This window comes from Heterodontus francisci, chromosome 13, assembly GCF_036365525.1.
Source record: "Heterodontus francisci isolate sHetFra1 chromosome 13, sHetFra1.hap1, whole genome shotgun sequence".
Lineage (NCBI taxonomy): Eukaryota > Metazoa > Chordata > Chondrichthyes > Heterodontiformes > Heterodontidae > Heterodontus > Heterodontus francisci.
Window position 1 is genome coordinate 109,866,114 of NC_090383.1, and position 14,627 is coordinate 109,880,740.

The 14,627-nt window shown below is 44.6% G+C and overlaps 1 protein-coding gene across 1 annotated transcript in view; it reads left to right on the forward strand.

The window, feature by feature from the left end:
• kif28 (kinesin family member 28) overlaps positions 1–14,627 on the forward strand; it is a 67,845-nt gene that overhangs the window by 5,730 nt on the left and 47,488 nt on the right. The window contains exons 5-7 of the mRNA XM_068045704.1: positions 4,846–4,881; positions 5,843–6,067; positions 7,859–8,013. Of these exons, the coding sequence (XP_067901805.1) occupies positions 4,846–4,881; positions 5,843–6,067; positions 7,859–8,013 (416 nt within the window). The remainder of the gene's footprint in view (positions 1–4,845; positions 4,882–5,842; positions 6,068–7,858; positions 8,014–14,627) is intronic.

The window sequence follows — 14,627 nt, forward strand, 5'->3', positions numbered from 1 at the left end:
GCTAGAATACTTAATGTGTATTTTGTAATGGGGTTTACTATGGAAGAGGATGTTGACAAAATATTGGTAGAAGCGGAGATAGAGATGGAATGGATGGAGTGAAAATTGATGGGCAGGATATACTGGAAAGGTTGGCTATGCTTAGAGTGGATAAGTCACCTGGTCCAGATGGCCTGCATCCCAGGTTGCTAAAGAAAGTAGCAGTGGAGATAAGTGAAGCACTTGCCACAATCTTCCAATTTTCCTTAGATATGGGGGAGGTGCCAGAGGATTGGAGAGTGGCAAATGTGACACCCTTATTCAAGAAAGGGTGTAAGGACAGTCCTAGTAACTAGAGGCCAGTTAGTTTAACATCAGTGGTGGATAAGGTTTTAGGAACACAAGTCAGGGAAAAAATCAAACAGGCACTTGGAAAGATTTGAGTTAATTAAGGAGAGCCAGCACGGATTTGTAAAAGGCAGATCGTGCTTGACTAATCTAATAAACTTTTTTGATGAATTAAGAGAAGGTTGATGAAGATAAGGCAATGGATATTGCCTATGTGGCTTTTAAGAATGCATTTGACAAAGTACCACATAAAAGGGTGGATATTAAAATTGAGACTCATGGAATAGGAGGGTCAGTGTCAGCTTGGATAAAAAAGTGTCTTAAGGACAGAAAACAGCGAGTCGTGGTAAGCGGTTGTCTTTCAGACTGGAGGATGGTAAACAGTGGTGTTTCCTAAGGTTCAGTGCTAGGACCACTGCTATTTTATATTTATAAATGAATTGGATATTGGAATACAGAGTAAAATTTCTAAATTTCCTGATGATACCAAACTTGGAGGTATGGCAAACAATGAGGTTGATACCAATCAACTGGAACAACTAGGACATAGCTAGGCTAGCAGAATGGGCAGACAAGTGGCAGATGGAATATAATACAGAGAAAAGTGAGGTGATGCATTTTGACAGAAGGGATAGGGAAAGGCAATATAGACTTAATGGCACAGTCCAAAAAAATGTGCAGGGACAGAGTGGCCTGGGGATTCATGTGCATCGATCTTTGAAGGTGGCGGGACATATTGAGAGGGTATTAATTATTTAACCCATTGAAGAACTAGCCCATTCTTGTTTGTAAGAATTGTGCTTTGCCACTGAGTCAAGTTGTTCATTCTGTGGCTGATATGTATTCTTTTAAATTTGTTACTAATAAAATATATCACTATACATCAGATTGGTTTGGTCTCTTTCTGAATCCTTTACATAAGGTGGGACATGGGTTCAATTACAGATATATGGAGAGGAGTAGACTTAGATGGAGAAATTGTTATGGATGACCAGCAAGAGCAGGACCTAAGAGTAGGGAGCTACGGAGGAATAGAGAGAGACCAACATCACAGTAGGCATTGATGACCATGGAAGTATGCTGAGAGGTCAGGGCTGAAGATGTAGCAAACTGCTACAAGGGGTTCAAGAAGGCAGCCCACCATCCCACCTTCTCGGAGAAACTAGGGATGGGCAGTAAAAGCTGTCCTTGCCAATGCATCCACACCCCAAGAATGAATAAAAATAAATAAAAATTTAAATGGAAGAAATAGAAACGATCAGAAACAAATGAGAAAAGATGGGAATAAATAAATGGAAATGAGAAGGAATAGATATAGAGGTGAGAGGCAAAAATGGGGCTGAAGCAGACGGAATGAGCCAAGGAGAAGCAGAGTAAGACTGGCAAGGAAGCAGAAAGCTATCTTCAGTCTTGGAGAATGAGTTTCCCCAAAAGTAATTGATTAAATAACAACGTTTCGGTGGGGCTGATATTGACAACTAAGTGCAGGCGATCCCAAATTAACTAAAATAAGATGGGTCTTCAGCCTGAGAATGGGCATTCTGCAAATTAACAATACAATTGGCTGCATTGCCTGAGGTAATTCATTAAATTAAATCAGTGAGCTGCTATTAACAGCAAAGGGGTTTCTCTCACTTTAATGTGATTCCAGACCCACAGCAATGTGGTTGATTCATAAATGCCTTCTGAAATGGCCTAGCATGCCATTCAGTCAAAGGCAATTAGGGATAAGGTCCCCCCACCAAGCTGAACTGAGGGGCTGGATCCATGGGAAACCCCTCGAACTGTATCATTAATATTTTCATTTGCTGTAAATGTAAAACTGTAATTGGCATGACAATAGTGAAATGGAAGGGTTGTGAAGAAACTCATGATAGTATTGAAGGAAACTGATCTCCCTTGCAATGTTTGTATTTTTTGGTGCTGTTTGAAACTGTTTGGCAATGTAATTTTTACAGATTTTTATGAATAAAGTATATTTTGGAAATAAAATTAAAAATTTGGATTGGCTGTGGTTGGGTCTAGCCCAGGTCGGGTTTGGGTTGGCTGTGGTTGGGTCGGGCTCGGGTTGGGTTTGGGTTGGCTGTGGTTGGGTCGGGCCCGGGTCGGGTTTGGGTTGGCTGTGGTTGGGTCGGGCTCGGGTTGGGTTTGGGTTGGCTGTGGTTGGGTCTAGCCCAGGTCGGGTTTGGGTTGGCTGTGGTTGGGTCGGGCTCGGGTTGGGTTTGGGTTGGCTGTGGTTGGGTCGGGCCCGGGTCGGGTTTGGGTTGGCTGTGGTTGGGTCGGGCTCGGGTTGGGTTTGGGTTGACTGTGGTTGGGTCAGGCTCGGGTCTGGTTTGGGTTGGCTATGGTTGGGTCTAGACGGGTCGGGTTTGGGTTGGCTGTGGTTGGGCCGGGCCCGGGTCGGGTTTGGGTTGGCTGTGGTTGGGTCGGGCTCGGGTTGGTTTTGCGTTGGCTGTGGTTGGGTCGGGCCCGGGTCTGGTTTGGGTCGACTGTGGTCGGGTAGGGCCCGGGTCGGGTTTGGGTTGGCTGTGTTTGGGTCGGGCTCGGGTCGGGTTTGGGTTGGCTGTGGTTGGGTCTAGCCCGGGTCTGGTTTGGGTTGGCTGTGGTTGGGTCTAGCCCGGGTCGGGTTTGGGTTGGCTGTGGTTGGGTCGGGCCCGGGTTGGGTTTGGGTTGGCTGTAGTTGGGTCGGGCCCGGGTCGGGTTTGGGTTGGCTGTGGTTGGGTCGGGCCCGGGTCGGATTTGGGTTGGCTGTGGTGGGGTCGGGCCCGGGTCTGGTTTGGGTTGGCTGTGGTGGGGTCGGGCCCGGGTCGGGTTTGGGTTGGCTGTGGTTGGGTCGGGCCCGGGTCGGGTTTGGGTTGGCTGTGGTGGGGTCGGGCCCAGGTCGGGTTTGGGATGGCTGTGGTTGGGTCGGGCCCGGGTCGGGTTTGGGTTGGGTTTGGGTTGGCTGTGGTGGGGTCGGGCTCGGGTCGGGTGTGGGTTGGGTTTGGGTTGGCTGTGGTTGGGTCTAGCCCGGGTCGGGTTTGGGTTGGCTGTGGTCGGGTCGGGCTCGGGTCGGGTTTGGGTTGGCTGTGGTGGGGTGCGGGCCCGGTTTGGGTTTGGTTGGGTCGGGCTCGGGTCGGGTTTGGGTTGGCTGTGGTTGGGTCAGGCCCGGGTCTGGTTTGGGTTGGCTGTGGTTGGGTTGGGCTCGGGTCTGGTTTGGGTTGGGTTTGGGTTGGCTGTGGTTGGGCCGGGGTCGGGTCGGGTTTGGGTTGGGTTTGGGTTGGCTGTGGTTGGGCCGGGGTCGGGTCGGGTTTGGGTTGGCTGTGGTTGGGCCGGGGTCGGGTCGGGTTTGGGTTGGGTTTGGGTTGGCTGTGGTTGGGCCGGGGTCGGGTCGGGTTTGGGTTGGCTGTGGTTGGGCCGGGGTCGGGTCGGGTTTGGGTTGGCTGTGGTTGGGTCGGGCTCGGGTCGGGTTTGGGTTGGCTGTGGTTGGGTCAGGCCCGGGTCTGGTTTGGGTTGGCTGTGGTTGGGTCGGGCTCGGGTCTGGTTTGGGTTGGGTTTGGGTTGGCTGTGGTTGGGCCGGGGTCGGGTCGGGTTTGGGTTGGGTTTGGGTTGGCTGTGGTTGGGCCGGGGTCGGGTCGGGTTTGGGTTGGCTGTGGTTGGGCCGGGGTCGGGTCGGGTTTGGGTTGGGTTTGGGTTGGCTGTGGTTGGGCCGGGGTCGGGTCGGGTTTGGGTTGGGTTTGGGTTGGCTGTGGTTGGGCCGGGGTCGGGTCGGGTTTGGGTTGGCTGTGGTTGGGTCGGGCCCGGGTCGGGTTTGGGTTGGCTGTGGTTGGGTCGGGTTTTAATTTTATGGCAGGTGAGAGAAAGATTGTATCCTCCAACTGACTGTGTGCAACAGCAGTGAGATCTGTTAGAATATATTATACATATTCTTGTTTTACTCTGGCCTGGTAGCAGTGATCATGTGTAGATTGTAATCTTCCTCTACTCTATGACAGAAATAACTTGGCAGATCACATTAGCCAAATATGTCATGAAGTGCTAGTTCATAAATTCAACACAGTAGTAGTATGAATCAATGCCCACTATCACACAGCACTATTTCCAAACATAAATAGTATCAAGGAACATCCCAATCAAATGACAGCATAAAAGCATAAAAACCCATTCAAGAGGAAATGTAATAACTGAACAATGAACTACACCTGATATTTCTGAATGAATTCAAGGCATCAATTCAGTGTTAAACTTCAGAGATGATTCATTAACTGTTTAAGCTTGGCTCTCATAGCTTCCGAGGTGATCCAAATCTCTAAACTGAATTTCTGATTATAATTGGCTGGAGTTGCCCTATTAGTACCTATTTATATTGATGGTAGAGTGTGGTTATTAATTGAATGGTGATGGACACTGAAATGTCAGTCAGTCTGGAATGCAGGAAGAGGTTAATGATGGAAGACATGTCTGAGTTATGAATGTAAATGATTTTTGTTGAGTGTAACATGGCATTAAAATCTTAGCTTAATTTCTTTTCTTTTACAGATTTATTTCAGCATGTTGGAAATCTACAATGAAAAGGTCATTTTTCCTCTTTACTGGGATATGCATGAAATATTGTCCGAGTCTCATCAATAGTATGAATGGGTGCCTTAAGTAGATGACGTACTTGTATAAAATATAGGAAAATCCTAAGGGGCTAAGTTCAAAGATCTTTCCAGTGTGTTTGGAAACCAATGGTTTTCAGATAAGTACACATTTTATTAACTTAATTAAACTATACCAAGAATTTTTGCATTGTAAGTGCAGCTCAAGCTACAGGATTGGTTCCAGTGAAGTAAATAACATTATGTGTCAACAACTACTCCAGTTAGTTTATAAAGAGGAGTTTCTGGTTCCCATGTATAACTGATTGACATTATCTAGGATGTCGGTGGGCTGGAGATTTTCATATAGTGTGGAGGCTGGACTCTTCATGATCAGATGAATCTTCACAACCTAAGCTTTGCATTGGCTGAAAAAACAGTCTTTAAATCAATAGAACTTTTTTTTAAAACAAATATTGCTCTTAACACTAAAATAGATGGTGAGAGCAGAGAGGGGTGACAAAGAAGAAAGGTAAATAAAAGATGTTAAGTTAAAATAAATAGCAAAAACAGTGAGAAAAGATGGGAAAAAGTAAAGTTAAACCAAAGTGGGGAAAAGGGGCTTGAAAGAATAAGAGGAAAAGAAGGTTTGATAGGACCAATCACAGATGATGGGTTCACCATTTTTACGTACAGGGAGTTACTTAAACACTATTTTATTACTAATTAAATAGCAAAACATGGAGCAATTTGGATAATCCTGAAAGTGCAGCTTTATTACTGTAATGTTAGACTTCATTTCAGTCTCTCAGTGAATGAGCTGAAAACTTAAAAAAAAGGTCCTGGCTATCACAGGGAGACTGGAATTTCCTTTGGCTCGCCAGCAGTTTAAGGGTTAAATGAGAGATGTATGGTCTGGGTATTTTTACTGCCTCTAAACCCAATCTGTTTCCTAGGCGATTGACTTGTTATCCAAGAGTAAACAGTCTGGGGGTCTAAAAGTGCGAGAAAGCCCCCAAAGGGGTTTCTATGTGGAAGATCTAAAGTCAGTGCCTTGTGAAAGCTATGAACACATTGAACAGTTAATGAAGGAAGCAAATAAGAAGAGGATCACAGCATCCACCAATATCAACACGACCAGCAGCCGCTCACATATGATCATCACCATCCGATTCAAACAGGTACAGGGAAATGAGCCAAGGCAGTGAGTGTGGTGACACGTACCAAGTCAGATAATTTGCTTAATCATTAACTATTGTCAATTAAAATAACTTGAGCAAAGTTTACTATTATATTAATGACCTGGTCAAAGTTTGCAAGTGCCATGAAACTCAGAAATGTAGTGAACAGTGAGAAGGAAAGTAACAGACTTCAGGAGGAAATAGACTAGTAAAATGGGCAGACACATGGCAGATGAAATTTAACGCAGACAAGTGTGAAGTGATTCACTTTGGTAGGAAGAATGGAGGCAATATAAATTAAATGGTACAATTTTAAAGAAGTGCATTTTAAAAAGGCATACGGGATCCTTATCTTATAAACAGAGGCATAGAGTGCAAATGCATGGATGTTATACTGAAACACTAATAGATAAATAACACTTAGGATAAAACACTGGTTAGGCCCCAGCTGGAGTGACAACACTCGCTTCTGCATTCACAAATGTGGAATTGGTCATTTAAGTAAATCAGCAGATGTGTAGCTGGAACTGCACCCTTATTTCAGCAAGAGCGAGGCAGTGCCTTCACAGAGGCATAAAGGAAAATATTAGAATGGATTGAAAAAAACAATTCTTATAAACAACAAATTATAGGGATAAGTTTTCAATGAAACCTACTTGAGAGTGGGGAATGTAGGACAGACTTTGGAGAGGAAGCATGCTGACAAATTAAAGGGGGAGCGGGATAGACATTTAGCTGAGAAAGGGATCGTGTGTGTAGGAGGAGTGAGGGGATTTTTCATTTTGTGTCTGGTGAGATTGAGGTAATACTTGAAGTGGAAAAAATTGCAGGACCGTGGGGAAAGAGCAGAGGAGTGGGACTAATTGGATAACTCTTTCAAAGAGCTAGCACAGGCACAATGGACTGAATGGCCTCATTCTCTGTATATGATTCTATGATATTGTGGCCAATTCTGGGAAATACATGTTTGGAAGGATGTTAAGGGCTTAGTAAGGAGATTTACTGGAATGGTACTTGGAATGAGATATAGTGAGACTAGAGAAACGGGTCAAAAAGGTAAGTTTTTAAGGAGTGTCTTAAAGGTGGAGAGAGAGAGACAGAAAGGCTAGTCAGCTGAAGGCACATTCATCAATGCTGGCACAACCAAAATCAGGGGCATGCAAAAGGCTAGAATTGGAGGAGCACAGAGACCTCACAAGACTGGAGTAGGTTACAGAGATAGGGAGGGGTGAGGCCATCGGAGGATTTGAAAATAAGGATGAGAATTTTAAAATTGAGCCGTTGCTCAACCAGGAGCCAATGTAGGTCAATGAACACAAGGGTGCTAAGTGAATGGGACTTGATGCAAGATAGGATACAGGAACCAGGGTTTTGGATGAGCTCAATTTCACAGAGGGTGCTAGGAGTGAAGCCAGCAAGGAGAGGATTAAATAGTCAAGTCTGTTCAGAACTGTTAATAGACAGAAATTGGACATTGCCTTCTGAGTAGGGATGTTTTTGCCCAATAGTACACAGTGTTTTTAATGTTGACCAATCTAATAGATTCTCTCGTTGCTGTATTCAAAATGTTTATCAAGCATTTTAGTTAATTTAGGACTGTCTTAAAATAACAACAAAAGGAAATGGAGTTCATTGCCAATGACACCAATACATTATTGTATATTAACTGATAATTTAAGGAGAAGAATAATGCCCTTTTTAAGAAAAAGAATGTCAATGAGGCAGTTGATTAGTTAGCCTGCAGATTGTCGAACACAAATGGCTAATTCTGCTTAATGTGCTTTCACACAGGTATTTTTAAAAGAGAACCTCACAAAACAGTCTGACATAAACTTGGTGGATTTGGCTGGCAGTGAGAGACAGAAGGCCTCTGGTTCTGAAGGGGACCGGCTGAGAGAGGGAACTGCCATCAATCTCAGCTTAACTACTCTGGGCAATGTCATCAGGTGGGATGACACAAGAAGTAAACTGAAACTGAAAGGTGCTGATGTGTGCTATTGTACAGTTCCACTGGCTACAGAAACCCTCTGATACTTCGGCTGTTCTTCATATGAGTGTTAGTAGGCTATTTAGCTTTTGGAGACATCATAGGATGCTTGCACATGCTCCTCCTAGCAGAGGCCACTGGATAAGGGAGGGAAGAGGGGAAGGAGGAAGTGTTTAAGTCATGATGCTCCACTCATCATGAATGTGGGACAGGCTTGATGGATCAGCTGGCTTTTGCGTGCCTGCCTATTTCATATGTTCAATAAGTGATCAACAGTAGAAGGCCTGACTGCTTTGTCTCCTACCCTCTAGTCCTGACTTCAATTGCTGACCCGATTGTGATGATAAGGAATTGAAATAGCTTTATGGATCACTAATCAATTTTACTTTGTGCCATTTTTCTCCCTCTGCTGAGGCACTGATATGGATAGGGATTTGCCCCCATGAGCTCAACAATATCCTGACCTGGCATCCACATCTTCCAGTGGGGTCAACATGTATAGAGGAGGAGCAGGAAACTTGACTTACTTTCCGAGGGTTACAAGGGGTAGTGTGGAGGATAGTTGCAGCCTAGCACAGATCAGCAGACTCAGCATAGCCCAAAAAACAAACCTGGGACTTTCTGATCTGTTTGCCTCAGTACCACACCAGATGGTGTCTTTACCGAGATGGCTATCAAGAGGAGGGGTAGTCTGTTCTCTCAGCTCTTCACACAAATTGTTCTGCACAGTTGGTGAACGTCCCCGCAGCATGTCCTCTAATCCTGACTAACCACAATGTGAATGAGTCAATGAATATGATTACCAATCTGTAAAACATGAAAATGATGGGCAGGGAAAGATCATCTGATCCATTAATCCCACCCCACGCTCATGATAGAATTGAAAGGCAAATTATTATCTAAATGGAGAGAAACTTCAGAGTGCTTCGGTGCAGAGGGATCTGGGTGTCCCCGTGCATGAATCACAGAAAACTAGTTTGCAGGTACAGCAGGTAATAAGGAAGGCAAATGGAATTTTGGCATTTATTGCTAAAGGAATAGAGTATAAAAGTAGGGAAGTGTTGCTGCAACTGTACAAGGCATTAGTGAGACCCCACCTGGAGTATTGCCTACAGTTTTGGTCCCCTTACCTGAGAAGGGTTGTAGTTGCATTGGAGGCAGTTCAGAGGAGGTTCACTAGATTGATTCCAGAGATGAGGGGTTTGTCTTATGAAGAGAGATTGAGCAGTTTAGACCTTTACTGCCTAGAGTTTAGAAGAATGAGAGGCGATCTAATTGAGGTATATAAGATGATTAAACGGATTGACAAAGTAGACGTAGAGAGGATGTTTCCTCTTGTGGGGCAATCTAGAACGAGAGGTCATAGTTTTAGGATAAGGGGTAGCAGATTTAAAACAGCGATGAGGAGAAATTACTTCTCTCGTGAGTCTGTGGAATTCACTACCCCAGAGTGCGGTGGATGCCGGGACATTGAGTAAATTTAAGGAGGAGATAGAAAGATTTTTAATTAGTAATGGGTTGAAGGGTTATGGAGAACAGGCAGGAAAGTGGAGTTGAGGCAAAGATGAGATCAGCCATGATCGTATTGAATGGCGGAGCAAGCTTGAGGGGTTGAATGGCCTACTCCTAGTTCTTATGACCTTATGATGGCTGAAGTATCATGATTAGACACTTCCTATAATTCATCCCACTCCACCCCCTGTAGCCATGTAGTAAACCAGAGAACAACCCCGGGCCAATAAGGGGAAAAGTTCTCTCTGGAAAATTCTTGTCTAACCCTCTCAGGCAATCAAAGCCATCCAGGAGATCATGTAGACCATGTGGTCTCTGTTAATCCTGGACTAATGGTGTTCCACAATTTTACTCACCATTTCCTTCTCTGAAGAGGGACCTTCTGGAACTTTTCAGAAAACACTGTTCAGTTAAATGTTTGTACATGTATATTGTTTCTCTTCAACACATTAATTATTCATAAGTTTTTTAATTTACTGTGTCTCTACTATAGTGAACAAATGGAAGCCATTGTCCCTTGTGATTCCAGTTGCATAAATTGGTAACCGAATTTCTCTCGATGCTGACAGTTCAATGATGACGTAAGATCTGTACTTTTTTTCTGGAGCTGGATGGCTCTAAGTAAATAGGATTCCAGCACAACAACTGGATAAATTTAGCATCAGAAGGAGAAAGATAGGGTAATGTATCTGATGCAACCCCACCTGCACTGGCAGTCAGTCAGGCTGGAGAATTCCTTTCGAGGAAACAAGAACAGAAAGTGCTGGACACAGTCAGCATCAGTAGATGAGAAAACATGAGATGACATTTCAGGTGTTGGCCATTTGATTGGAAAAGGCAAAGAATGAGTAAGGATAACAATTAATCGGTTTACTACTTCACAAAGTAGAATCTAATGATTTTCATGGTCTATTAATTGATTTTAAAATGTTAGAAAGTGGGGAAAAGTGATGTATATTAGACAATTGTCATCTGCACTCAGACACCAGGAAAGATTTTATACAGAATTACATGGAATTTACAGCACAGAAATAGGCCATTCGGCCCAACTGGTAGATGCTGGTATTTATGCTCCACACAAGCATGCTCCCACCCTACTTGATCTATCCCTATCTGAATATTCCTTTTTCCCTCATGTATTTATCTAGCTTCCCCTTAAATATATCTACATTATTCGCCTCCTTGTGGTAGCATGTTCCACATTCTAACAACTCACGGTAAAGAAATTTCTCCTGAATTTCTTATCGTATTTATTAGTGACCATCTTATTTATGGCCCCTGGTTTTGGACTCCCCCAACAAGTGGAAACATTTTCTCAATGTCTATCTTATCAAATCCCTTCATAATTTTAATAACCTCTATAAGGTCACCTCTCAGCCTTCTCTTTTCTAGAGAAAAGAACCCCAGTTTGTTCAGTCTTCTTGATTGTTTGGTAAACAGTAAAGAGTGAGTCAGACATGGGAATGAATAGCAGCAGCATGTGCAAGACAACATTTGGCAGTAATTATTTGGCCCACAGTTAAACACCAACCATTGCTTTAATTTAATGAAAGTCCATTTTGTTTTATTTGTTACCACAGCCATAGGATCTGTATGTATCTTATTCAAGCCTGGAATGAGTCAGTGTCTAAGTGTGAATGAATAAGTGAGTTGACATATGTTTAAACTGGAATGTTACAGGAGCTGTGTTATTTTTGGGATAGACTGACTTTTGGTCTATTAGGGAATCAAGGGTATGGAGAGCGGGTGGGAAAGTGGAGTTGAATCCTTAGATCAGCCATGATCGTTTTGAATGGCAGAGCAAGCTCGGTGGGCTATATGGTCTACTCCTGCTCCTATTTCTTGTGTTCTTGAGATGGGAACAATCTGGGAATATATACCATCCACATCTAAGAGATTATTAGATGTCTAAATGCCACAAGTACTGTCTTACACTAACCGATCCAAATTGTATTGACTTTTACACAACCAACCAGCCTTCAGAGGACCAGTATATCTTCTTCTTTGGCCTCCTTGTCTCGGGAGACAATGGGTAAGCGCCTGGAGGTGGTCAGTGGTTTGTGGAGCAGCGCCTGCAGTGGCTATAAAGGCCAATTCTAGAGTGACAGACTCTTCCACAGGTGCTGCAGATAAAATCGGTTGTCAGGGCTGTTACGCAGTTGGCTCTCCCCTTGCACTTCTGTCTTTTTTCCTGCCAACTGCGAAGTCTCTTCGACTCGCCACACTTTAGCCCCGCCTTTATGGCTGCCCGCCAGCTCTGGCAATCGCTGGCAACTGACTCCCATGACTTGTGATCAATGTCACAGGACTTCATGTCGCGTTTGCAGACGTCTTTAAAGCGGAGACATGGACGGCTGGTGGGTTTGGTACCAGTGGCGAGCTCGCTGTACAATGTGTCCTTGGGGATCCTGCCATCTTCCATGCGGCTCACATGGCCAAGCCATCTCAAGCGCCGCTGGCTCAGTAGGGTGTATAAGCTGGGGATGTTGGCCGCCTCGAGAACTTCTGTGTTGGAGATACGGTCCTGCCACCTGATGCCAAGGATTCTCCGGAGGCAGCGAAGATGGAATGAATTGAGACGTCGCTCTTGGCTGACATATGTTGTCCAGGCCTCGCTGCCGTGGAGCAAGGTACTGAGGACACAGGCTTGATACACTCGGACTTTTGTGTTCCGTGTCAGTGCGCCATTTTCCCACACTCTCTTGGCCAGTCTGGACATAGCAGTGGAAGCCTTTCCCGTGCGCTTGTTGATTTCTGCATAGAGAGACAGGTTACCATTATACCAATGAGTGAATAAGTTAACTACTTCTTCTCAAAAAATTAAAACCTCAGAAATGTTTTTTATTACCCCTTATGGTGACACAACTAAGAATTTAGAATTAGAATTAGAATTAGAACATTACAGCGCAGTACAGGCCCTTCGGCCCTCGATGTTGCGCCGACCTGTGAAACCATCTGACCTACACTATTCCATTTTCATCCATATGTCTATCCAATGACCACTTAAATGCCCTTAAAGTTGGCGAATCTACTACTGCTGCAGGCAGGGCATTCCACGCCCTTACTACTCTCTGAGTAAAGAAACTACCTCTAACATCTGTCCTATATCTATCACCCCTCAACTTAAAGCTATGTCACCTCGTGTTTGCCATCACCATCCGAGGAAAAAGACTCTCACTATCCACCCTATCTAACCCTCTGATTATCTTATATGTCTCTATTAAGTCACCTCTCCTCCTCCTTCTCTCCAACGAAAACAACCTCAAGTCCCTCAGCCTTTCCTCGTAAGACCTTCCCTCCATACCAGGCAACATCCTAGTAAATCTCCTCTGCACCCTTTCCAAAGCTTCCACATCCTTCCTATAATGCGGTGACCAGAACTGCACACAATACTCCAGGTGCGATCTCACCAGAGTTTTGTACAGCTGCAGCATGACCTCGTGGCTCCGAAACTCGATCCCCCTACTAATAAAAGCTAACACACCATATGCCTTCTTAACAGCCCTATTAACCTGGGTAGCAACCTTCAGGGATTTATGCACCTGGACACCAAGATCTCTCTGTTCATCTACACTACCAAGAATCTTCCCATTAGCCCAGTACTCTGCATTCCTGTTACTCCTTCCAAAGTGAATCACCTCGCCCTTTTCCGCATTAAACTCCATTTGCCATCTCTCAGCCCAGCTCTGCAGCCTATCTATGTCCCTCTGTACCCTACAACATCCTTCGGCACTATCCACAACTCCACCGACCTTAATGTCATCTGCAAATTTACTAACCCACCCTTCTACACCCTCTTCCAGGTCATTTATAAAAATGACAAACAGCAGTGGCCCCAAAACAGATCCTTGCGGTACACCACTAGTAACTAAACTCCAGGATGAACATTTGCCATCAACCACCACCCTCTGTCTTCTTTCAGCTAGCCAATTTCTGATCCAAAGCTCTAAATCACCTTCAACCCCATACTTCCGTATTTTCTGCAATAGCCTACCATGGGGAACCTTATCAAACGCCTTACTGAAATCCATATACACCACATCCACTGCTTTACCCTCATCCACCTGTTTGGTCACCTTCTCGAAAAACTCAATAAGGTTTGTGAGGCACGACCTACCCGTCACAAAACCGTGCTGACTATCGCTAATGAACTTATTCTTTTCAAGATGATTATAAATCCTGTCTCTTATAACCTTTTCCAACATTTTACCCACAACCGAAGTAAGGCTCACCGGTCTATAATTACCAGGGCTGTCTCTACTCCCCTTCTTGAACAAGGGGACAACATTTGCTATCCTCCAGTCTTCCGGCACTATTCCTGTCGACAATGACGACATAAAGATCAAGGACAAAGGCTCTGCAATCTCCTCCCTAGCTTCCCAGAGAATCCTAGGGTAAATCCCATCTGGCCCAGGGGACTTATCTATTTTCACACTTTCCAAAATTGATAACACCTCCTCCTTGTGAACCTCAATCCCATCTAGCCTAGTAGCCTGAATCTCAGTATTCTCCTCAACAACATTTTCTTTCTCTACTGTAAATACTGACGCAAAATATTCATTTAACACTTCCCCTATCTCCTCTGATTCCACACACAACTTCCCACTACTATCCTTGATTGGCCCTAATCTAACTCTAGTCATTCTTTTATTCCTGATATACCTATAGAAAGCCTTAGGGTTTTCCCTGATCCTATCCGCCAATGACTTCTCGTGTCCTCTCCTTGCTCTTCTTAGCTCTCCCTTTAGATCCTTCCTGGCTAGCTTGTAACTCTCAAGCGCCCTAACTGAGCCTTCACGTCTCATCCTAACATAAGCCGCCTTCTTCCTCTTGACAAGCGCTTCAACTTCTTTAGTAAACCACGGCTCCCTCGCTCGACAACTTCCTCCCTGCCTCACAGGTACATACTTATCAAGGACACGCAGTAGCTGCTCCTTGAATAAGCTCCACATTTCGATTGTTCCCATCCCCTGCAGTTTCCTTCCCCATCCTACGCATCCTAAATCTTGCCTAATCGCGTCATAATTTCCTTTCCCCCAGCTATAATTTTTGCCCTGCGGT